Below are 21859 nucleotides of genomic sequence, written 5' to 3'. Positions count from 1 at the left end.
GATTTTTGTTGTTGTTCTTTTTCTTTCTAAAACTTGTAATTTATTGAGGTGAGTTTTGCTCAATCCAAATAAAACTTAATTTATTGAAGACATCATGTTGGCAACCCCTCTAGTACCCAGGATGGGGATAGGCTGCCTGCAAGAGCCCAGTCCCCCATGCTACCAGGACCACCAAGGACCCACGCGTGCCCACATAGGATGGTATAGACCAGGAGACAGCGAGAACTAAGCAAACTGGCACTTTATGGCAGAAATCCTACCCCCACCCCTTACCGGCCCCAATTAAAGTGCCCACCTTCCCTAAACCCACACAGAAAAGCTTAAATAAACCCCAGCCCAGTCCTTGGGCTGTTCCTTCATTTCCGGACGGACACCCCAGAGTGAGGGTTGGGGAGAGGTCCTAGCTGAGCCCCTCCGCCTGTAATTCAGGTTGGAGGAAACAGGGATTAAAGTTGGGGCCCAGACGTACCCAAATGGACCCCTCAGGCACCCCTGGGGCGGGGAGGAGGAGTCCAGAAAGGGAGGACAGCACCAGAATAACCAAGGTCCTTGGTAACCACGGCAACTGATCTCTGGCGCCCCGACCAAAAGGCAAGGGGCAGGATGTCCTAATTAGGGCATTCCAAATGATTGGGCAGTGGGGAACGCAGATCCCCAATAAATATGCAGGGAGGTACTGCCACACCCCTCATAACTTTTCAACTCCCGGGCCAAAGCTGGGTGTTTGTGGGGGGCGGGAGGAGCCCTGGGTTCGCAGCTTCGCAGGGCCACCACGATCACTTGCTGAGCTGCAGGGTGTCCAGAAGCAGGCGCTTGTGAGCTGGGTCCTGCACCCCGGCCTCCTCCAGGTCCTCCTCGGTGATATCGCTGTAAGAGGGAGAGTCTGCGAGATGGGCGAGGTGCTCTGGGGGGCCCGTAGCTCCATCCCTGGGGCCAGACCCACCCCACCCGCCTCCAGCCCCGCCCCCACCTGAGAAACTCCAGGTCGTCCCAGCCATTGTGCACCAGGCCCTGCTCATAGCGCTCCAAGCCGATGGCCCGCAGCCAGGCGCCCATGCCCGCCTCGCCCAGCCTGCCAGCTCGCCCGCCCTGCGGGCATGGAGCCTAAAGGAATAGGGCATGTCAGGGGAAGCACTGAGGGTGCCCGTACACACACACAGAAGCACCCAAAACAGCCACATTCAGCCACGTGGTCTGGGGCTATATCATGTATCCCCCAACGCCCCAGTGCCCAGCTCAGGGTAGAGGGGTGACCACTGAATGTTGAATGGTGGAGTAAAAGGTTATCACAGTTCATGGGCAAGCACACACCTCAGGTACACATAGCCAGCCACCCCTGGTCCACACACCTCCTCTGCCAGGTCCTCCTGGATGCTCTCTCGGATGCGAGGTGGAGGGAAGCTGAGGGGCCGGCCATAGTCCGAGGGCAGTCCCCGGGGTGGCTGCAACTCCAGGGGGCCTGGCAGGAGCACTGAGCGGCCAGGCCCAGCGGGAGCGTAGTCCACCTCACTCAGGGTCTTGGCCATCTGCAGTACCGAGCAGGAGCGGTCGTCCCCACTGGCTACCTCCCCTAGGAAAGTGCTGGTGGGTGAGGGACCTGGGGGAAGTGGGGGTCTTGGATGGGCCTTGGGAGGTGGTGGGCCACGGGCCTCACCCCCACTGCGTCCCCGGATCACTGGCCCTGGCAAAGGATCCAGGCTGGGGGGCAGGAAGATGGCTGAGTCCGGCAATGGTGGGGGTGGAAAGTCTGGAGGGGGCAGTGTGCCTCCAGACTCCTCATCTGATGAGCTCCCCTCTCCCACACGGGGAGGCCGATGGCGCCCGAGCTGTGGAGCAGGCACTGTGATGGCCACCTTGTTCTTGGTGGCAGGTAGGACAGGAGCCCTGGCAGGCGAGGGTGGCTCTGGGGGCAGCAGCTGGTGTGGGACCCCTTCAAGGACGTAGTAGGCAGGGTTATTGAAGCTGTTCTTGAGTGGGGGCGCCACCACCCCTTCTGGCTCTGGAGCCCCCTCTGGCTTCAACCTGGGTAAGGGAGCAGGATAATTAAGTCAGGACCCAGAAACCCAAATTGAAGATCGTAGGTGCAGTGGAAGGAAAACCAGGTTTGGAGCCAGGAGACGTGGGCGCCAGTCCTAGACTTGCATATGATGTTAAGCACATCCTTGTCCCTCTCTGGTCCTTGGTGTCCTCATCTCTGACTGGGGAACGGGGTAGTTGAATGGATAACACCTAAACTTCCCTGCCTCACTCGCTGAGATTCAGAACTTTTATGACTTGTAATTGTGAAACCTGAGTGTAAAGGGGTGAAAAGAGGTGCCAGAAGGCAGGGCAATAAAGAAAGGCATTTGATGAGAATGACCAGCCCGATTGGGAAAGTCTCCAGAGGCATCTGAAGGGCCGGTCTACTGAGGAATCTTACTCAGGAATTCAGGTTAGTTTTATGCAAGTCTGGTGATAAAACGAAGGTGATTGATAACAGGTGAAGATGAGTGAAAAAAGGACCAAACTGGACCTAGGAGTTTTTATTTAAGTTCAAGCAACAATCCAATATAATTAGGATTACTTTCCCAAAGTATGATCCACAGAACACTGGTTCCCCAGGATATTAATAGTTATTGTGTAGAAAAGAAGTTTCCTGGCCCATTAAGTTTGGGAAACTATTCAACAGAGTTGAAAAAGGATTTCCTTCCTGTCCACATGTTCAGAGCTTTTGCTATTACTAATATGCATTGGGAATATCTAAGAAAAGAATCTAGCAAAAACCATTTCCCAAACTCATTTGATCATAAACCCATTTCCATCTTGTAGGACAGAATGCACCGAGAGAAATCCCAAGTTTTCCACACAGAAGGCTCAAGCCGTTTACACGGAGGAAGCTGTTGCAGAAACGATTTCTAATTCTATTTTTTAAGGCAGAATTGAGAGGAAAGGCTGACCATGCTCCCTTTGACTCAGGGAGCCACACCTAAGGGAGGCCTGGCCAGCCAAAGTGGCCATGGGCGTAGGGCGCCAGCACCTCCTGCCTTGGGGCGGCACAGCACCCAAGCAGCAGATGCACCACAGACTGGCCCTGAGAGCCAAGCACTGTAATGGATAAAATGGAGGGGATGACAGGTTCTTCTCTCACCTGGGTGTCAAGGGTTCCTCCCGGGGAGCTGCTCGAGGTGGGGCTGGGGGCCTCCCAGTTGGCGGTGGTTTCTCTGGTTCTTCAAATAACTTGGACAATGGGCAGGAGGCCTCTGTGGGGGCTGGCTTGCGGCTCCCTGACCTGCCAGGGGTGCACGCGGCAGGGAAGATGAAGCAGGGGCTGACCAAAGCCCCCGGGTACCCTTTACATGACACCCAACATAGCCCCAGCTCACCTGGGCTCCTGGCTGCCTCTGGACACAGAAGGGGCTTTGCTCTTTGCTCCCGCTTCATCCTTATCAATGCTGATCCACTCTGGGGAAGGAAGGGAAAGGAGGCTCAGAGGGGATCTGGAGTGCTGAATCCCAGACACCCACTGACTTTCTAGCCCCCTCCCGGCTACTCTTCAGGATAGGCCCACTCCTAGCCATGGCTGCAGCACTTCCAAATACTGTGTTCCAGGGATTCCAACATGCCCTCCTCCCACTCCCAGCCCTCCCCGCCTTGACCTGCCCACACCACCCCATCTCATGCCCCACACCCCTTCCAAAGGAGCCCCCACCGTAGAGCCGCTCACGGGTGCCCAGGCGCTCTGTGGGCACCCGCACCTTCATGGAGCCGCGGATGTTGCCTGTCTCCTCGCCACGGTGGGACAGGAAGGTCAGGAACTGCTGGGCCGTGCTGCCAATCATAGACTTGAGCGCCACGACGCACTCCCCTGAAGGGCAGAAGGAGCAGACCCACAGGCTGCCAAACCTTCTTAGGACCCTGCCTGGCTTCCTGTGCCCCTTGGCACCCCTGCCCCCTCACCGTAAGATTCATAGCCATCCATGGACTTGACTGTGAGCAGGAGGTGCTGGTCCTGCAGGTACTCGATGTCAGCGAGAATCGGCTTCAGCTAGCGAGAGAAGAGGCCTAGTGAGGACAAAGCCCCCACCACCCCCTCCTGCCCGACACCACTGGCCCCACCGTCAAGCTCGTGCATGCTCACTCCCACTCAACTCTTGAGGAAAGACCCTAAATCCTTAACACAGAAGACACAACTCCACCTGGGCCTTTCAAAGCACTTAATAGCATTGTAACTAATTAATTTTCTGCATCCTCAAGGGCCTGACATTTAAGAAAGGCTCAAGAAGTATTTATTGAACGAATGAACAAACTGTGACTTCGTTTCACACCTCCCAAATAAAGCAAACACCCTCATCCTCACTCATGCCCACCCCCTACCCGGCCACATGCACACACATGCGTGCGCTCTGCCTGCCCTCCCAGCCAGGCCCCCGAATTCACTCTGCACAGACGGGGCTCTGTGCCCTCACCCCAAGCCCAGGCCCCGTCTGCAGCCTTACCGTGGGCAGCTGGCGCGAGGACCACTGCACTTTGAGGAAGTTGATGTTGTCACTGCTCTGGGCATCATTCTCGAAGCTCTTCTTGTACTCTGGGGTGGGGGTAGAGGACACCCAACTGAATGCCACCTTCCAGCTACTCTTCCCCCTAATTAGAGGGCTGGCTGCTCTGGGCACTTCTGGCCTCCCACCCCCCGCCTCGCCCACTCCAGCTCTGGGGCCCCTCTGACCCTCCAGGCAGGTGGAGTAGAACTCAATGAAGAACTTGGTGCGGCTGGCTGTCTTCACAATGGCCTCGATGCTCTCAAACTCAATGTAGGCCTGGTCTGAAGTCTTTGAGAGCCCTGAGAGGCAGGGGGAAGAAGGCAGATGTGAGAGCTCAGAGGGTGACAGGAGGAACAGGAGAGAGAAACAGCCCTGGGACAGGAAATCAGGGGCCCTGGCAGAGCAGAAGGGAGGGCCAGGAGGGGCCTCCTCAGTGCCGCAAAACAGGAAGACCCCAAAGCCCAGACATCAGGGCAGACAGACAACCCAAGGATGAGAGGCCATCTATGAGGGGCTGGACACCAGAATGCCACAGGGATTGCCCGCCAATAATCCACCATACCATGAGGCACACTCGGGGCACACGTGGCCCCAGGTGAACACACATACATGTTTATATTCAAACATGCTCACGTGCATGTACCTCTCACGATGACCCAGGCACACAGACACCCTCACACATCACATTCAGAAACATCCCTGCATGTACGTGTACACACACACACACACACACACACACACACACACACAGACACACTCAAACCAGTGCACATCCCAGGCTTCCACCTGTGCCCACCCAGATGTGTGTCATAGCCACAAGCACATCCAGAATAGTCACCTTTTTTGGAGATGAACTGAGAGGTAACTCCAACCTCAAATGTCCCAAAAACGGGGGAGTGGTCGCTGGTGACAATATCATCGGTACAACCTTGGGAGGGGGACAGGAGCAGGGAGTCAGGGGAAAGCTCTTTACTCTGCTCTCACTTCCCAAAGTTGGGGCAGAGTCAGGACATTGACCGCCCAGGATCACCCATCACCCTGTCAGGGAGGCTCTGACCATAGGAATTGCAGATGATGTGAGTCTCGGGATAGGATTTCCAGAGAATCCGGTCACACCATGAAGGCACATTGGTCCGGACCTGGGACAGGGACGGCAGCATGGTCAGGGCTGACAACTGGGGGGTTGCTCACTGTGAGCCCCCCAGGCCCCCCAGAGCTGGTGAGGCCCCACACCTGTGGCCTCACAGCGCTAACTGCAGAGGCCCACGCCCTTGACCTCACAAGGCCCACCCTGTTCCCACTCACCCCAGTCGGCTTCTGCTTGTGCCAGGCGTATGTGTCCCGGGAACCCCGCTCGTAGCGGTAAGTAGGCGGGAAGGAGATCTCCTCCTCATCTAGGGAAGGCAGGGGACAGGGCTCAGGGACTCCACAGCCCTCTGGCCCTCAGAGACCTCCTACTGGGCCCACACTCACTGAATCGAAGGAAGACCTTGTGCTTTTCCCGCTCTAAGTTGAGCTGGTCCACTCTGAGCAAGGGCTCAAACTCCTTCCTGCTGATGTAGTTCAGGATCTCCTGGGGTGGAGACACAAAGGCTGGAGACCTTCCCTCTGAGCCCGAGGTCAGAGCCTCTGACACCCAGCCCAGCCATCCTACCAGCCACCTGCGGGGCCCTGCTCACACCTGGATGTCCATGTCCAGGCGGTAGTTGAGGTCCCCAAACCAGAAGAGGTGAGTGAAACGCAGAGAGATGTCAAAGGCACCGAGCTGCCGGTCGCCCAGAGAGAGCAGCCGCAGAATGTCCAGGTAGTTCTGGTTCCGTCTACAGGGCGGAGAGGGGGAGGTCCCTGGGTCAGGACTCCAGGACAAGAGGAAAGGGAAGAAGTCTCTGGAATCAGGGATGGCATAGGGATCAGTGTCCCAGGGGATGGAGAAAGGTCAAGGTCAGGGACAGACAGAAGGGTCTTGAATTGGGATAAGGCAGAAGGGGTTCTCTGGGGATGGAGATACAGGTGGGTCATGGACTGGGATATGGGAGACGGATGGGTCTCAGGCAAAGAGGGCATGAGGGTAAAGAGATGATTTGGGTAGGCGCCCCCTCACCGGGCAGTCTTCTCATTTCCCGAGGTGAGGTGGCAATTCACAAAGCCAAATGAAGTGCCATTGAACATGAAGGAGACACCTACAGCCCCCTTGTTTCCTGTCGTGGCAACAAGAGGAAGGCCCAAGTCACCTTCAAATGGCTCCCAGCTCTCCCTTCTGCCCCTTGAAGCAGTAGTGGTAAGATCCTCCCACCCACCCCACCCCATGCTAGCAGGCAGGCAGGCCCCTGAACACACACCCACACCTTCCCTGGGGGGTCCACACGGGGCACACACAGTCCATCTGGAAGGCCTGAGTCTGTCTGCATGTGTGAGCAGAGCCCATGGAGATCACAGAGGATCCCAAGCGTGAAGCTGCAAGGACCTACAGATTCTGGGCAGAATCTACCTTGGGGGAGCACTGGACTGCAAACCAATAAACATGGGCACTGTACCGGGCTCCACCACGTACTAGCTGTGGTGGAGCGGTCACTCAACCCCCCTGGGCCTGAGTTTTATCATCTATGAAATGCAAATAATTATCTTGCCTGCCTTCCCGATGGGGCTGAAAGAGATTTAGAATATGAACATGCTTTACAAAGTTGAAGGAGTTCTATATATGGAAAAGCTGAGACCACCCAAAACAGGGACACCCTGGGCTGGAGAGGAACCAGGAGGTGTGGATACAGACCCCGCCCGCTCTGCTCACCCAGGGTGTTGGCAATGCCAGTCTTCACGCTGGACGTACTGACGTGGCTGATGCGGTTCTCATGCTCTGGCTTGACCAGCACAGCCACCTTGATATTCCACAGTGACTGCATGGCAATCTAGATAGAGGATGCAGAGTCACCTCTGTCCTGAGCTGGGCTGCTATCAGCACCAACCCCCATCAGCCCACACTGGACGGTCCTGGCAGGCACAGGATAGGAAGGCCTGCTATCCTTGTTTCTCAGGGACCAGAGACAAACAGACCATCCCACAGCGTGAAGGACAGGTTAGATCTCCTAAAGGATATACTCATGGAGAGGGTCAGCCAGTCAAGTTGTGTTCCCCAGGGTCACTATGCGGTCAAGCAGGATAGTTTGGGGGTGGTGAGTGAGGAGAGGGGACTGAACAAGATGACCCCCCTCACCGGGCGGTAATCCAGATCTGTGAGCTCCTTGAGGCCCCCGCGGAGCAGGTCCAGCCACTCTCGGTCGCCCACTGAGTTCTCCTGGGTCCCAAAAACATAGATGTCATGGGGTATGGTCACTGTGACCTCATCCAGGGTCTTCCCCAGACCCTTCGATGTGAACCAAGACGTCACATTTTTCGGAGGTGGCACACTTCCTGGAGGTGGAGGGGATAGGGAGTGGTCAGGCCCCTGCCCTGGGGCCATTTCTCTTCCCACATCAGCCCCTGCCCCCAGGCCTGACCCATGTTCCAGGTGCCTATGAAGACGGAGATCATGTCAGGTTCATCCTGCTTTGAGTGCTTGTTCTTCATGAGCTGCAGCAACTGGCAGAAGGCCTCCCGCTTCTGGGGAGAAGCAGCCGGTCAGGGCAGGTAGGCAGCCAGGGAACCCCTCTTCCACAGGGATACCCGGCTAGGTGACAGGTACTACGAGGGGAGGGTCATGCCTGTCTGGTTCACCACTACATACCCACTATTCATGCATATAATAGGTGCTCAACAAATGTTTGAATAAGCATTTGAATCCATCCTCAGGCCACCCACGCCCCATATACATACCCTCTGCCCTGTCAGACCCACCCCTGCCAGGAAGGATGACACGCTTCCATCACTCGTTCCCTCTCTTCCTATCCCATGGGAACCCCGCAGCTGCCAGTGGCCTGGCCCAACCTGCTGCTCACCCGGGCACTGACGAAGATGAAGTCCTTGCGCTGTGTCCGGTCCTTCTCCTTCTCAAACACAACGCCCAGCTTGTTCTGGACACGCTGGGACTTAATGAGCTGGCGAACTAGGGGATAGAGGATGGGTCACACTGGCCTGTGCTCCAAGGCCGGGGCTACCCTGTCCACCCTCCCAGGTCAGGTCCTGGCTCACTGCGGTCATGCGTGAAGGTTGTCCAGTCCTCCTGCGAGTCCCGCTGTCTCCGCAGCAACACCAGCCGCCCGCCCTCCACGTCCACGCTCAGCGTGAACTTCTGTGATTTCCCAATCTTGGTCAGGTCACCCAGGGTCACATCCAGCTTCACCTGCAGGCCAGGAGGTAAGGAGGTGCTGAAAAGACCTTGGGGCAGGCAGCACCCCCTTCAGCCCATGAGACCCCACCTGGCACGCCCTACCATGTACCTCAAAGGCCTGCACGGGGATGGTCTTGGCCTTACGTGTGGACGGCTGCAGCGGAGCTGGGGGAGCTGTGGAACTCATATCCTGTAGGGCCTTCAAGGCCTGGAGGGGGCAAGGTCAGGGGATAAGGTCAGAGGGTTGGGGCCAGGAGAGGCACAGCTGAGGTTGGGTCAATGTTAAACTATAGATTCTGAGTTGAGATCAGTTAGGTCAATGCGAGTGGTCAGGGAATGGTGGATCGGGGGTCAGAGGTCAGGAGTCAGGCTACCTTCTTCTGGATGCCTGACAGGAAGTCCTTTAACACCGATAGCTTCAGCACTAGGCTCTCTAGTTCCTGCTCCCCAGTCTGTGGTGGGTTCTGCGGGGAGAAAGAATGAGGCTTGTACACGAGGCCACCAAGCAGGAGGTCGCCCACCCAGCCCCAGAACATGAACCCATTCCCCAGAGGTCTCCCCACAAGCCCACCTGCTGCTGCAAAAGGCGGGTCACCATGGGTGAGCTCTGCTGGTCAAACACCTTGGACAGGATCTCCAGACCCGACAGGACCTTGTCCACCTCACTAGGAGAGAAATCAAGTCAGAAAAACTCCCCACCCCCCGATCCAAATACAGGGAAGGGAGGGCTGCAGCCTCCACCACAAGGATACTAGGGTTCAGGTGAGGAAAAGTCAGGAGGCAATGCCTGGATCCCTGTTCACGGTCAGAGGTCAGGGCATTCACGCAGCAAGGGGGAATAGGTGAGGACAGGTCAGAGGTTAAGTGAGCATGCACGGTGCTGGATGTCCCAGGTACCTGTGCAGCCTCCGGCATGAGGTGGCGAGGGTGCGGGTGAGGTGGGGCAGGTTGCTGGCTCCACTCCGAACAGCCTCCAGGTCCAGCCCGTAGCTGCCCTTCAGGTACTCATGCGAGACAGTACTCAGCCCATTGGGAGCACTTCAGGGAGGGGTTAAGAAGTCAGTGGGGGCCCTGCTGACCCTGTCCCAGCAACCTTATCCTGTCCTTAGAGATGATACTGGTGACAACCAAAGTGCCATGGATCAGGGTGTCTGTCTCGGGCTGAGATGGGATGGGGATCCCTGAGGGTGGGGCTGGGGCTTAAAAGGTCTCTCCACCTTTGGTGAGGACACAGTTCTCAAAGGAGAAGGGACTTCCTGCTTAGTGGAGGGTGTTGAGGTCTTACCTCTCAGCAGCTGGAGTTGTAGGGGTCTCAGGGGCTGGCGGGGGGCTGCTGGGCCCCATAGGGGCAGAAGTGCTGGTGGAGCCAGAGCGCGGGGGCAGCGGGGGCTTCTCATCCTCCCCATCTGTGGACAGGGATCAGCAGGGAATCTTTCTGGGCCTCCTGCCCTCAGTGAAATATGGGGGAGTGCCATGGCGGTCAGAGACTTCCATGGAAAGGGGGCAAAGGGCCCTGGCGTCATGGTTAGGGGTAGGAGGCGTTAGGGGAAGTGGGTTGAGAAAATGGGATGGGAAGAAGCAGGTAGTGTCTGAGCACAGGGCAGGGCAGGCATTTGCACACTGCACACCGGGTGGCACCTGAGGCATCGCGGTCGTCCGAGGGGTCCAGCTCTCGCTCCCGCTCCACAGGCAGCAGCAGGGCGCACACGAGGCCCTGGTTGGGCTGAGCATACAGGCCGATGAGCTCCCCCAGAGTCTGGAAGCGGCGCACAGGTACGCCTTGCGAGGTCTGAGGCCAGCAAGGGTGGGAGAAAGGTTAGCCAGCCAGTTCCAAGCAATAGGTTAGAATCAAGGTCAAGAGTCAGGGTCCAAGCTCCTACCTGCACAGCAAGGAAGTCTTCTCCATCAGGTAAAATTCGATATGTGTGCACATGCTTCTGATACCTGATGGCAAGGCAAGGGTCAGAATCTGTTACTCCTAGGATGGGGTTTAAGCCCCAAGGCACCTCTCCTCCTGTCACTGTGCTCAGACCCCAACCCTTTCAGTTTGGTTTCCCTAAAACCATTTGCCCAGGCTATACAAGGTTAATGATGGGGCCTGTCCACATCTATCCCGCTAGTGTCACCAACGAGCAGGACTCCCCATCCCCCACCCAGACCTACATAGTCTCCACACCCACTGCAGGGCCTGGAAAGCAACAGGCATCTCTTTTGTGGCCTCCACAGCTGTCTAAACAGCCCCTCTGGGCTATGGTACCAGTCTGGGTCCCCCGCCAAGTAAGAGTCCTCAGAAGCCTGGGTAACCGCTGTTTGCATGCATGGGCAATGTGCTAACACACATGTGCCTGCTGTCTGTGTTTACGTTGGTGTCTAGCTCTGCTGAAGTTCGGTGTGTCTGGGGCAGTTTTGCTAGGGGGTGTAGGGGTATCACTCTAGGGATTTCTCCCCCTTTCCCCAGACACCAGGAAATTGGGATGACCCAAGGAGGCCCCTTGTGGGATACTAAGCCTCTAGAAGCCCCAAACTGAGGAGGGGCAAGAGGGGTGTTGACAGATGGCAGCAACAGCTGAGCAGGTGACAGCTGAGCCAGGCCTGGGTGGTGCAGACCATTCTCAGTGGGGCTGGAAGACTCCCTCTGCAGCCACACCTCAGAGCAGTCTTGCCCAAGGGAGTCACCTGGGCCTGTGTATATTGGGCAGGAAGGGGCATTGGGCCTAAGAGAAGACCAAATGCCTGTTTGAGAAGACCCTATACCTTGGCCACAGGATCATCCCCTCCCCTCAAGTAAGCCCTTTCTGAGGACTCTCTTGGCTGCCAACCAGACACAAGCCATGCGGGTGTCTGTGTGTTGACTGGGTGTGTTCGTTTGTGGACTGTGGACCTGTGTTTATAACAATAATAGCATCCCATTAACTGAGCCCTGTCTCTGTGACAGACCAGGTACTCAGCACCCTATAGACGTGATCTCACTTAATCTTCACTTTTTGAGGCAGATATTATCCCCATTCTCCAGAAAAGGAAACTGAGGCTAACAGAGGAAAAGTAATTTGCCTAAGGTCACAAAGCAGGTAAAAGGCAGAGCTGGGATTCAAAGCCAGGGCAGATGCCAGGGCCTATAACCTGGCCTGCTGGTCAGATAGCCTACGCCTGTTGGGGCAGGAATGTGTCCTGAATGTTACCCACGTACATGTAGGTGTGAATACAGGTAAGCAAATATGTTTCTGATTGCCCAACACCCGACCCCTGAGATGCAAGGAGTAGCCAGAGTCAGCTGGCAAAGCTGAAGTACCCCTGCCACAGATCCTCACCCCACCCATTTCCTCCCCTGGCAATGGAGCCAGGATTCTCCCCTCCTGGGACAATAACGTTCCTCAGCCAGACACAGGCCCAGCTGTCCCCCTCCCACTCAACAGCTGACAGAGCACCTGCCTTCCTCTCCTCCCTAATTAGGGGGTAGAGCCTCGGAGGGGACTAGGAGGCAGGGCTCTAGGATATTCATCTGCCGAGGCTGTCCCTCTAGTTTCCCCTGCTGAGCCTCAGATTTGGGGCATAAGCTGAGACTTAGTGCCTCTTCCTCATTAGGTCCACTGCCTAGGTCAGGGTTTCTCAACCTCAGCACTAGTGGTGTTTTGGCCTCTATAATCCTTTGTTCTGAAGGACTGTCCTTGTAGGATGTTTAGCAGCATCTCTGGCTTCTACCCACTAGATACCAGTAGCACCATCCCAGTTGTGGCAACCAAAAATGTCTCTAGACATTGCCAAATGTCCCCTGAGAGGTAAAATCAGCCCCAATTTTTTGCCAATGCACCCACAAAGATGTACAGAAAACAGAGGGGAAGGAACAGAGGAATGGGGGTTGGGTGGTCTCCTGTGGCTAAGGAGGAACATAACTAGATCTAAACAAAGCAGGCTTGTAGTTAGCTTCCCACTTACCACCTCTCCCACTCCTGAGACCCACGGGAGCCCACCCAGTGTCAGACTGAGTGGTGCGGGGGATAGCTCAGAGAGAAGACTCTAAAACTGAAAGTGCAAACTCACCCCAACACCACCGCCACACCTGGCTGGTGGGTATAGGCATAGGACCAGGCCCACTCAGAGAGCTGCCTAGTCTAGGCCCACACTCAGCGCTCATAGCTCAGGGCTAGTGCAGCCAGGAGCCAGGGCACACACTCACTCATTGATTCATGAAATAATGACATGGCCCCAAACAGCCTCACCCCCTTCTTCTCAACACCACCCTGTCCGGCAGCCCCAGGCAAACACAGCCAGGCAGGCTCCAACCTCAGTCCTGGGGGCACAGTGAGGCCCCCTAAGGGAACTGCTGACCATCCTCACACACCCCATCAGTCCCTCTGGCCTCATCTCTCACTACGCCTACCACTTAGACAGCCAATCTCTGTATAATCAGCACTGCCCATCGCTGCAAAGGTACATCCTCACCCCACACACACACCTCCTCCTTCTACCGGAGGGTGCCTGAGGGGGTCTGTCAGAGACTCCCTGCATTTTTCCCCCTTACAGCCACCCCGGTAACAAGACCGCACATACTTAACATCAAGGCCCCAGAAAGTGCCCCCAGACACACAGCAGGAAGGAAGTGCTCCTTGCATCCTTCCTTAGCTTCTGCATAAAGCCAAGGCCCCACTCTGGGGGGCGCTAGCGTCCCATTGTCCCAAACCATCCCCATACACTCGAGGAACCCCAGGCCGTGCCCCCGCCGGGGGAGCCCCAGCGCCACTCACAGGACGCAGAGCGCGAAGGCACCCGCCACGCTCTCGCTGTCTCGGACCAGGAAGCTGCCATCACGGCCTGCCCGGGCCAACAGCTCCTCGGCAGCAGCGCGGCTCAGGTCTCGGTGGTACCAGGCGGGGGCCGGGCTGCCCAGCGCGCCCCCCGGCCCGGCGCCCCCTGGGCCCGGCGCCCCACACGCTGAGGCCATGGCCCGCGCAGGGCTCAGCGCCGCCCTTGCCCACCGCCCGGCGCCATCCCCCCGGCACGATGGCGGCTGAGGATGGGACAGGTCCCGGGCTCCGGGCCTGAAGCTCGGCGGACCGGGCCGAGTCGGGGATCCCGGCTCCGCGCTCCGCCGCGCAGGCCGCCTGGTTCGCCGCGCAACCGCCGCCGCCTGCAGCGCCGGCCTCAACTTGAAGAGAAAGAAAAGTTTGTTCAGAAGCGGCGGGGGAGGGGCAAGAGGAGCAGGGAGCAGAGCCGGCGGCCGGCCCCCTCCTCCTCCGCTCGGCCCACCGCCCGGACCGCCCCTGCCCCTACCTCTTCCCGGAGGTGTTGATGCCCCCACCCCGCATTCCTGCAGGACCCGGGACCCCCGAAACCCCAGGGATAACTGGCCACCCAAACCCCACAGTGATCCTGCCCCGCCATCATCACCCGGAGGAGATCCAGCCAATCGCCCCAGAGAAGTCCAAGTCCCCCCATCCCGTGCCCGACACTTCGGGATCCCGGCCCCCTCCCCTGAGAATGAGTTCCCTTCAGTACTCGCAATGATATGACCCCCAACTCCCATAGACGTCTGACTGCACCCAAATCCTTTCTATTTGCACCCCCTACAGCCTCGAGGAATCGAGTTCCCAAAACCAGCGAAGGACCTAGGATGAACCTCCTCCCATTACTGCGGCCCCGACACCCGTCAAATCCAGCCCCCCTTAGACCTGAACCCCCAGACTCCAGTGGGTCCAACCCTCGACAAATCCCGTGGGGGGGTCCCCTCCATAGAGATCCAATCCCCCACAACCCTCAGACGAGATCCAGTGTCCTCAAATCCCAACGCACTATCCCTGGTAGCCCCTCTAAGCCCGGGCAGAGCCTGTCCTCCCTCTTGGCCAAGTTCCCTAGCACCATCCCCCATACCCGCAGGCCCGGGCCTTGAGGGGTTCAGCAGTCCGAGACCAGGCCTCCCTAGCCCGTCCAGAAAAGTTCCCTCCGACCCCTGGGCTCCCGACCTCTCCCCAGAGCCGCGGCCGCCGCGCGCCGACCCCTCCACCTCCTGGGCCGCTCCGATGTCCCCTTCCCGGGGGAAGCGGCCCTAGACTCTCAGCGGCCACTTAAGATGGCCATCCTCTGCCGCTGCACCCCCCCTCGCCTTCCGCCCCGCCTGCCGCTCCGCCCCCGCGGCTCGCGGCGGAGCCGGGGGGCACCCGCGCCCCGCCTCCTCTGACCCCTTGTCTCTTTCCCGGACCCACTGATGCGCGGAGTGACCTCGGGCAAGTCACGGCACTAATTCGAGCCTCGCCTTCCCGCTCTGTAAAATGGGGGTAATGTTATGAGAGCAGACTCAATGGGACTGTGCTTGTAAAGCTCTCCGCACAGGGCCTGGCATCCAGTAGGCGCTCCCGAACGGCGGCTATTTTTATTATTAATTAAGGAGTACCGAAGGTGACAGCTGTGTAAACTGTAAAGCGCAGCGGCGGAATGGACGGGTATTATTAGCACCCGCCCCCGCCCCAGCTACTCCCTCCAAGTCAACAAACTTGAGCCTTTGTAGGCGGGACACCGAGTGAGGAGCTCCCCAAACCTAGCCTGCTCCGACGCCCCCGACCCCCCTCTCCTCCAAGGGAGCGCGGGACTACCACAAGGAGGTCGGAAAGGGGGCGGGGTCCATAGGAGGGACCGCCCCGCCCCTTCCCCAAAAAAGACCTAGCCGGTGGCGGCGTCTCGGGGGAGTCCGCTTCCTGCCCCGCCCCTCCGCCCCCTAGCTCCTTAAAGGCGCAGGTTTCCAGCCTGGCTCCCACTGCGGCCAACTCCTGGGACGCTGTCGGAGGGTTCCCTTTAACCTGGGACAGAGCTTTCACTTCGCTGAATTGAACCTGTGTCTGGGTCAGTCCGACGACCTCCTTACTCTGTTTCAAACACGCATTGACTTAATCCAGCTGGAGCAAAGACTGTGATGTGGAGGGGGCTCTGTGGGGCCTTCCAGACTAGATAAATAGAATGATTAAGAGATCCTCCCACACACCCAACAGTGTCTCCAGGCCCCTCTAGAAACCCAACAACTCATCGTCTAATCTGTGCCCAACTTCTGTCAGTCACCTCTTGGTGTGAGGGAAGGTGAGTCTGCCAGGAGGGGGCAGCCTGGTGCGGCGCGGAAGACTAGGAGTCTTCACACCTGATTCTAGTTTTAGTTTGATCACTCACCTGCATAAAGCTCTCAAACAGGTACCCATGCCTCTCGAGATAACTGCAGTCAGAGTGTGGAGACAAAGACTTCCCCAGGAGGAAAGAGGAAGTGAGAGACCCAGAGGTCAACTCAGGCCCAGTTCCTGGGGGCTGTGCAAAGACAGAACAACCCTCCAGGACAGGCATACCTACCATTCCCAGGAAGGGGCAAAGGTAAGAGTTTCCATCCCTCTACCAGCCACACCTCCAGGAAACAGCAGGGCGGAACCAGTTCAAGGCTCTTGAGTATTTTCTCTCCAGGAACTTCCCAGATTGCCCTCCCCATTGGCTCTCTTCCTCCTCTGGGGGTCCCAAGCCCCAACTCTGCCCCTTTAATCTACATCATGTGTGAATTTTTTTAAAACCCCTCACTGGGAATCCACAGCCTTTCCTGGACTCCCATCCTCAGCTTTCTCACTGCAGAGCTGAGCACAGAGCCAGGCCGACAAGGCCTGGGGGAAAGGGGAGGTTTGCGGACCAATATAAATAATGATTTCCTGGACCTGGCTCTCACTTGGGGCTACAAGAGCAACAGGATCCCTGAGGACTATTAATGTGCAGACACTGGGCTCATGTGCTTTCTAGGCAACAGCTCCTTTATATTTTACAACCCTGAGGGAAGGAAGGATTATTTGCCCCATTTTAATGAGGAAGAAACTAAGTTTGAGAGCAGTCAAACAACTGTTTCCTTTCACATAGTGAGCAGCAGAGCTGGGATTCAAACCCTCTATCCACCCACAAACTCACAACCAAAATAATTCATCAGACACAGACGTGTCCATGTATTTATTAGAACTGGCTGTCAGAGAAACTACCAGCCCCACCATGGAGCAGGAAACATGACAGAGGGGTGGATAATGGATGGAGACATGCTTAGGGCTCCCTCATTTGTGGAACTGAGCTGAGCGCAGCCTGTCTTCAAAGCTGGGGAAGTCTGGGGAGGGGGGGGAAGAGGGGACGTCTAGGCAGGGCTGGACTCAGCCAAGGAGCAGGAGTGTCAGCATCAGGGCCAGGCTGAGCAGGAGAGGCCCAGTCTCACAGCACACGGCCCCGGCATTCATGGCCAAGGCATAAAACCTTGCCACCTCCTCGTTGGGGTTGCCCTGGGCTGGGTCAAACCACATCTGGATACAGCGGCCACTCCCTCGGCTGTATTGGCTGACCTTGTAGGAGTGACTCCAGAGGCCCTCACACATGGCTGCAGGCGTGGGGAAGTAGGACTCAAATGTGCGGCACACAGCCTTAGCTGGACACTTGTTAGATCCTGCACGGGGATGCAGACATTCAACCCTGGGCCCAAAGCTCATTTCTGGCTACCCCAGAAATCCTCACCCAATCCCAAACCCTCAATCCCCCTTTCTCCAAACCCACCTCCATTTCCACACCCAGCAGCCCTCACCTGAGGTCCAGTTCCAGCCCTGCTGCCAGTTTCTCTTGCAGGTGTAGGAGGTGCGGCAGTCTTCCCACCAGCTCTCACAGTCCTCTTTGCACAGGGGCACGTCCAGGAAACGTTCTTTGCGCCAGCTCTGGTTCACCTGGGTGGGAGGTGTGGAGGAAAGACTCTTCTCAGCCAGGTGTGTCAGCAACCACAGCTTTGACTGAGCTGGAGGGCAGCCTGCTGGGGTGGGGTGAGGGAGACACCCGTACCTGCTGGATCCAGGGCCCCAGGTTGGGGGAGCACTCATAGAGACAGTTGTCCTGAATGAAGTGGCGCTTGCAGGCGGGCTCCATCTTGCCGCAGTGTTCCCAGTTGAAGTTATAGAGGAGGGAGTTATCCTTGTGCAGCTCCTGGCTGGTGCTGACGGAGCAGCAGGCGTTCTCCTTCCAGGGAATGCACTGTGGGGGGAGGGGGGGGACACAGGACACAACCTTCTGCCACCTCCAGCCTCTCCCCATTTGGCTCTTGTTCTCCTGCCTCAGGTAGGTTGCCCTAGACCCGCTCATTGTGAGTGCCCCTCTGTCCTTGGCTCCAGGAAATCCCGTCTTGGGGGACACTCAGTTACAAAGTGTGATCAGGGGGTCACAGTGGGAGACTGGGAGAAACCCTGCCTTGGGGGGACAAAAACTATCACTTTTACAGCCCTTCACGCTTTATAAAAACTTCTTTAATTAAAAAAAACTCCTTTAATTTATTCATTAAAAAATAATTATTGAGTACCTGTTCTATGCCAGCCATTGGTCTAGATGGAATACAGCAAAGAACAAAACAGACAGAAATATGTGTTCATGGAACTTACATTCTGGTCAGGGGAGACAGACAGTAAGACACTAAGAAAAAAATATGTAAGGATGTGATCAATTATATGGAGAAAATCACAGCAGGGATTGGGAATGTGGAATATGGAGTATGGGATGACTGTTGAAATTTTAAAACGGGTGGTTGTGAAAAGCCTCATTGGAAGGTGACATTTTGAGCAAAGGAGGAAAGAGAGTGAGCTATGTAGTAATATATGTTGAGTAACTTTATTCTTGGCAAGTATTAAGATCTGTGTCTCTCCACCCCCGGCCCCCTGTGGCTAGACCAGTGCCAGACACATAGCAGGCCCACAAAAACATTTGCTGAAAAAAGTAAATGAAAGACCTATTTATGACTTCTTAAATTTAAACCGAACTCCATCTTACACATAGACACACCATATTTTAGCAAGGTTTTAATATAGACCAGATTTTCCAGGACAACAAAAACTGTGAAAGAGAAAGCTGAACTACTATTATGTTTTGTTTTACTGGAGCTATTCCCTATTTTAGAAAATTATGTCATCAATGGCAGCAGTGCTTAGAGGATTTCATAGCATTTAAGTTGCCACCTATATCAACCTTCATTTGTAGCTGCCCCAATCATAGTGATTTTGTGAATCATAAAACGTGCTATTTCATCATGACTTCTAATGTAGATAACAGAGAATGGACATATTGAAATATATAGTATTTTATTATAAATTACTTTCTTTTTGATTCTCCTTTGTATTGCAGGTAGAGAGTTATGTTGATATTTTTAAATTAAATGTGCAAATAGGTTCTACTAGCTTTGAATTCCTTTCATTCCAGGATAGAAAAGAGTTTAGACAATATTTATCATAAAAAGGAGACATGGAGTCTAATAGGGTTGCAAGTGACTGGCATAAACTTTGATAGAATATGTGAATGCGTAGCATCTCTGGCCTCTGTCACAGTCATAATGGGTCTTCACCCCTTATGCACTCCATGGGGCTTAGCACTCCATGGGGCTGGCACACAGTGAAGGTAGGAAGAACCATCCTACCTCAGTCTCCCCGCCTCCAAACCCCTGAAGTTGTCCACCCCAGTCCTCCCCCTACCCCACCACAAGGGCTGGTCATGTCCAGTTCCTCTGTGTGTCCATATGCTCTTCTGGGCCTCAGTTTCCTCATTTGTGTCATATGGAGAATGTCACCTACCTACTTCAAAGGACCCCTGAGAATATGAAATCGTGTACAGAAAATACGTGACATGTAGTAGGTGCTCAATAAATGAATATTCCATATTATCACTGACTTTTCTGAGGAGGCCACCCCTAAAATCACCTCAACTACCCTACACTTTCCCCACCACCCTAACTTCCTCTTCACTGTCAGAACCAACCCCCTCCCCAACCAGAGCCACACTCACTGCAGCCATACCTGGTCATGCAGCTTGTCCTCAGGGCCTGGCTTTGTCTTGTGGTGTTTGGCGTCCATGCAGACGTTGAGCAGGTCTGTCCTGTCCCTGGCACTGCACACGGAGGCCATCCAGGCCAGAAGAAGCAGAGGTGATGTCAATTTCCAGGACATGTCTTTCTGTCCCCGCAGAAGAAGCAGTAGTTAGGGAGACCAAGGCCTGAGGGGAGAGAGCCCCTTCAGTCTCCCAGTCTCCACGGTGAAGGATGGGGTCAGACCCTGTTTCTTCAGTGCTGGGATCCTGAGGCTCCCTGAGACTGAGGAAGAGGAGTCTGGCAAGAGGGGCTCCCTCACCCCAGGTTTGGAGGGTTCAGAAGAGGATCAGGGATAGTAGGTGGGCCGCGGAGGAGTCTTCCCAAGTTGGAGGAAATGCCTTATGCCCTCACCTTCTCTCTGTACTTTATTTTTAAAAAGTAACTGAATAGTTAATGTCCATGCTGGACTCCTCTTATCTTGTGTCCAACAATTGCTTTGGCTTTAGACCTTGGATCACCTGGGTTCCCATGCCAGCTTAGAAACCCAGTTAGCCTGGGGAAGGCAGTAACCCAGCTTTACTGCGTTCTCCAAGTCATAAAAATCAAGTGATATAACGCACAGGACCATGTTTGATTAAATGATACAGAGTAGTGGTTTTTGAACAGTTTTGCTCCCTCAGACTTTCTCCTTCCCTATTTCTTGAAAATCATTTCCTCCGTCCAACCCCATTGTGACCCCCTTCTCAACTCTCTCTGCGAGCTGGACTAATGTACCAGATCCCCACTTTACCGCTCAAAACACAGAAGCAGAGACCCCTGGACCGGAGGGACAACATAAAAGGCTCCCATGTTGGAGCAGCCAACCAGACAAGTACGTAGAGTCATGGGAGGAACCTGGCAAAAGTATCAGCTACCTTCTTTGTTCATGACTGCCCCTCTCCACCACCACCCCCACTCCCCACCCCCCACCCATTACACATCTGTTCCTTTGGGCTCTGTCACTGAAGTGCCTAAGAGTTGATAATGAAGACCCATTTCTCTCCCTCACCATCCCCATATGCAGTTGATTACTGAGCCCTGGCAAGGGTCCCTCCAGAAGCCTTTCTGGAATTCACTTCCCTTGGCTCTGTGTTTGGGGCTAGGTCTTCCCTCTTTCAGTTTCCTCCCCTTCAAGTCATCTTCCCCCAGGAGTCAGAGTGATCTTTCTAAAGAAAGATATGGCCCTCCCCCTCTGCACAAAACTGCCAAGTCTCCCCAGTGCCCCGTCACCGGTTTCCTCTTAGGGCATCTTGCCTGAGGCTCCTTTGCTGCTGGAAGCACACACTGCTGTGTCTGGATTGGCCTCTCTCCAGGCTGGCAACAGCTCCAGGCCACTGGACTGTCCCCAATGGTCGCTATCCTCAGTGCAGGATACAATATAAGAGCTGTGGTAAGCACAGAATGTGCCCTGCATTTAGCAATCTCCTTCCGCCTTCCTTCTCTTTCAGACCCCACCCTCTTCAAGGCTCCATTAGTCTGGCAAGTTATCCATTCCTGTTTTGTTTCATCTCTTTATTTGTTAATTTACTCTTTCCAGGATCCCCACATTCAGCATTCATCAAAATCTAGGGGAATCTGAATATTTGAGGTATCCCAAGTGGTTGGTAGGATAAAGCTAACTTGAGAGAGATGAGGGGTGGTGGGGAAGAACCTGGGCTTTAGGGTCAGGCCATGGGGCCCGATGACAGCTCCTTCTCTCGCACAACCTTGGGAAATGTCACTAAACCTTGCTGAGCTTTAGTTGACTCACCAGAAAATCGTTGAGAATTATATTTGGAAAAGCCTGGCACATACTGAGTAGCCTTAAATGATAGCTATCAAGTTAATTTAGGAGCAGCCAGGTGGGCACAGGTAGAAGCTGAGGTGCAGAAGTCAAGGGTCACAGAGAAAAATTGGCTCAAATCTGATAACTGATAACATCTCACCATCTAGCATTTCTGTAACCATAATTAAGCAATTTTTGACAGCCTTTTAAAAACCATGGTAAAATACACATTATATAAAACTTACCATCTTAACCATTTTTAAATGTACCGTTCGATAATGTTAAGTATATTCATATTGTTGTGCAACCGATCTCTAGAACTTTTTCATCTTGTAAACTCTTATATATTGAAACTCTATTAAGCAGCAGGCCCCCCCCATTTCCTCCTTCCCCCAGTCCCTGACAACCACCATTCTACTTTCTGTCTCTATGAATTTGACTACTCTAGATGCCTT

General features: G+C 55.1%; 2 protein-coding genes across 6 annotated transcripts; both read right to left on the bottom strand.

Moving 5' to 3' along the window:
- Positions 1-58: 58 nt before the first annotated feature.
- INPPL1 (inositol polyphosphate phosphatase like 1) lies at positions 59-14858 on the bottom strand. 3 transcript variants are annotated; one of them, XM_033120140.1, is made up of 29 exons: positions 14739-14858; positions 13524-13924; positions 10662-10725; positions 10420-10570; positions 10067-10187; positions 9679-9819; positions 9353-9446; positions 9156-9245; positions 8891-8989; positions 8643-8793; positions 8450-8556; positions 8012-8114; positions 7729-7925; positions 7306-7423; positions 6619-6715; positions 6199-6337; positions 5991-6090; positions 5823-5911; positions 5575-5656; positions 5356-5445; positions 4703-4816; positions 4476-4564; positions 3937-4024; positions 3689-3844; positions 3363-3441; positions 3128-3268; positions 1350-2022; positions 971-1104; positions 59-867 (listed from the first exon to the last, which is right to left on the bottom strand). In XM_033120140.1, exons 2-29 carry the CDS (start codon positions 13718-13720, stop codon positions 777-779), a joined length of 3795 nt encoding a protein of 1264 aa, XP_032976031.1. In that variant the 5' UTR covers positions 13721-13924; positions 14739-14858; the 3' UTR covers positions 59-776. The 3 variants fall into 3 exon arrangements, with proteins under 3 accessions (XP_032976031.1, XP_032976032.1, XP_032976033.1); XM_033120141.1 differs by having other exon boundaries at positions 14647-14838; XM_033120142.1 differs by lacking the exon at positions 14739-14858 and having other exon boundaries at positions 10410-10570; positions 13524-13722.
- Positions 14859-16706: 1848 nt separating this feature from the next.
- On the bottom strand, positions 16707-21046 carry LOC117030236 (folate receptor beta). Of its 3 annotated transcripts, none has more exons than XM_033120147.1 (5): positions 20894-21046; positions 19590-19745; positions 17599-17787; positions 17351-17486; positions 16707-17215 (listed from the first exon to the last, which is right to left on the bottom strand). In XM_033120147.1, exons 2-5 carry the CDS (start codon positions 19737-19739, stop codon positions 16929-16931), a joined length of 762 nt encoding a protein of 253 aa, XP_032976038.1. In that variant the 5' UTR covers positions 19740-19745; positions 20894-21046; the 3' UTR covers positions 16707-16928. The 3 variants fall into 3 exon arrangements, with proteins under 3 accessions (XP_032976038.1, XP_032976037.1, XP_032976039.1); XM_033120146.1 differs by having other exon boundaries at positions 19590-19741; positions 20894-21045; XM_033120148.1 differs by having other exon boundaries at positions 19590-19785; positions 20894-21041.
- Positions 21047-21859: the final 813 nt, after the last annotated feature.

This window comes from Rhinolophus ferrumequinum, chromosome 11 (genome assembly GCF_004115265.2).
Source record: "Rhinolophus ferrumequinum isolate MPI-CBG mRhiFer1 chromosome 11, mRhiFer1_v1.p, whole genome shotgun sequence".
NCBI lineage: Eukaryota > Metazoa > Chordata > Mammalia > Chiroptera > Rhinolophidae > Rhinolophus > Rhinolophus ferrumequinum.
This window is presented reverse-complemented; position numbering and strand designations above follow the sequence as displayed.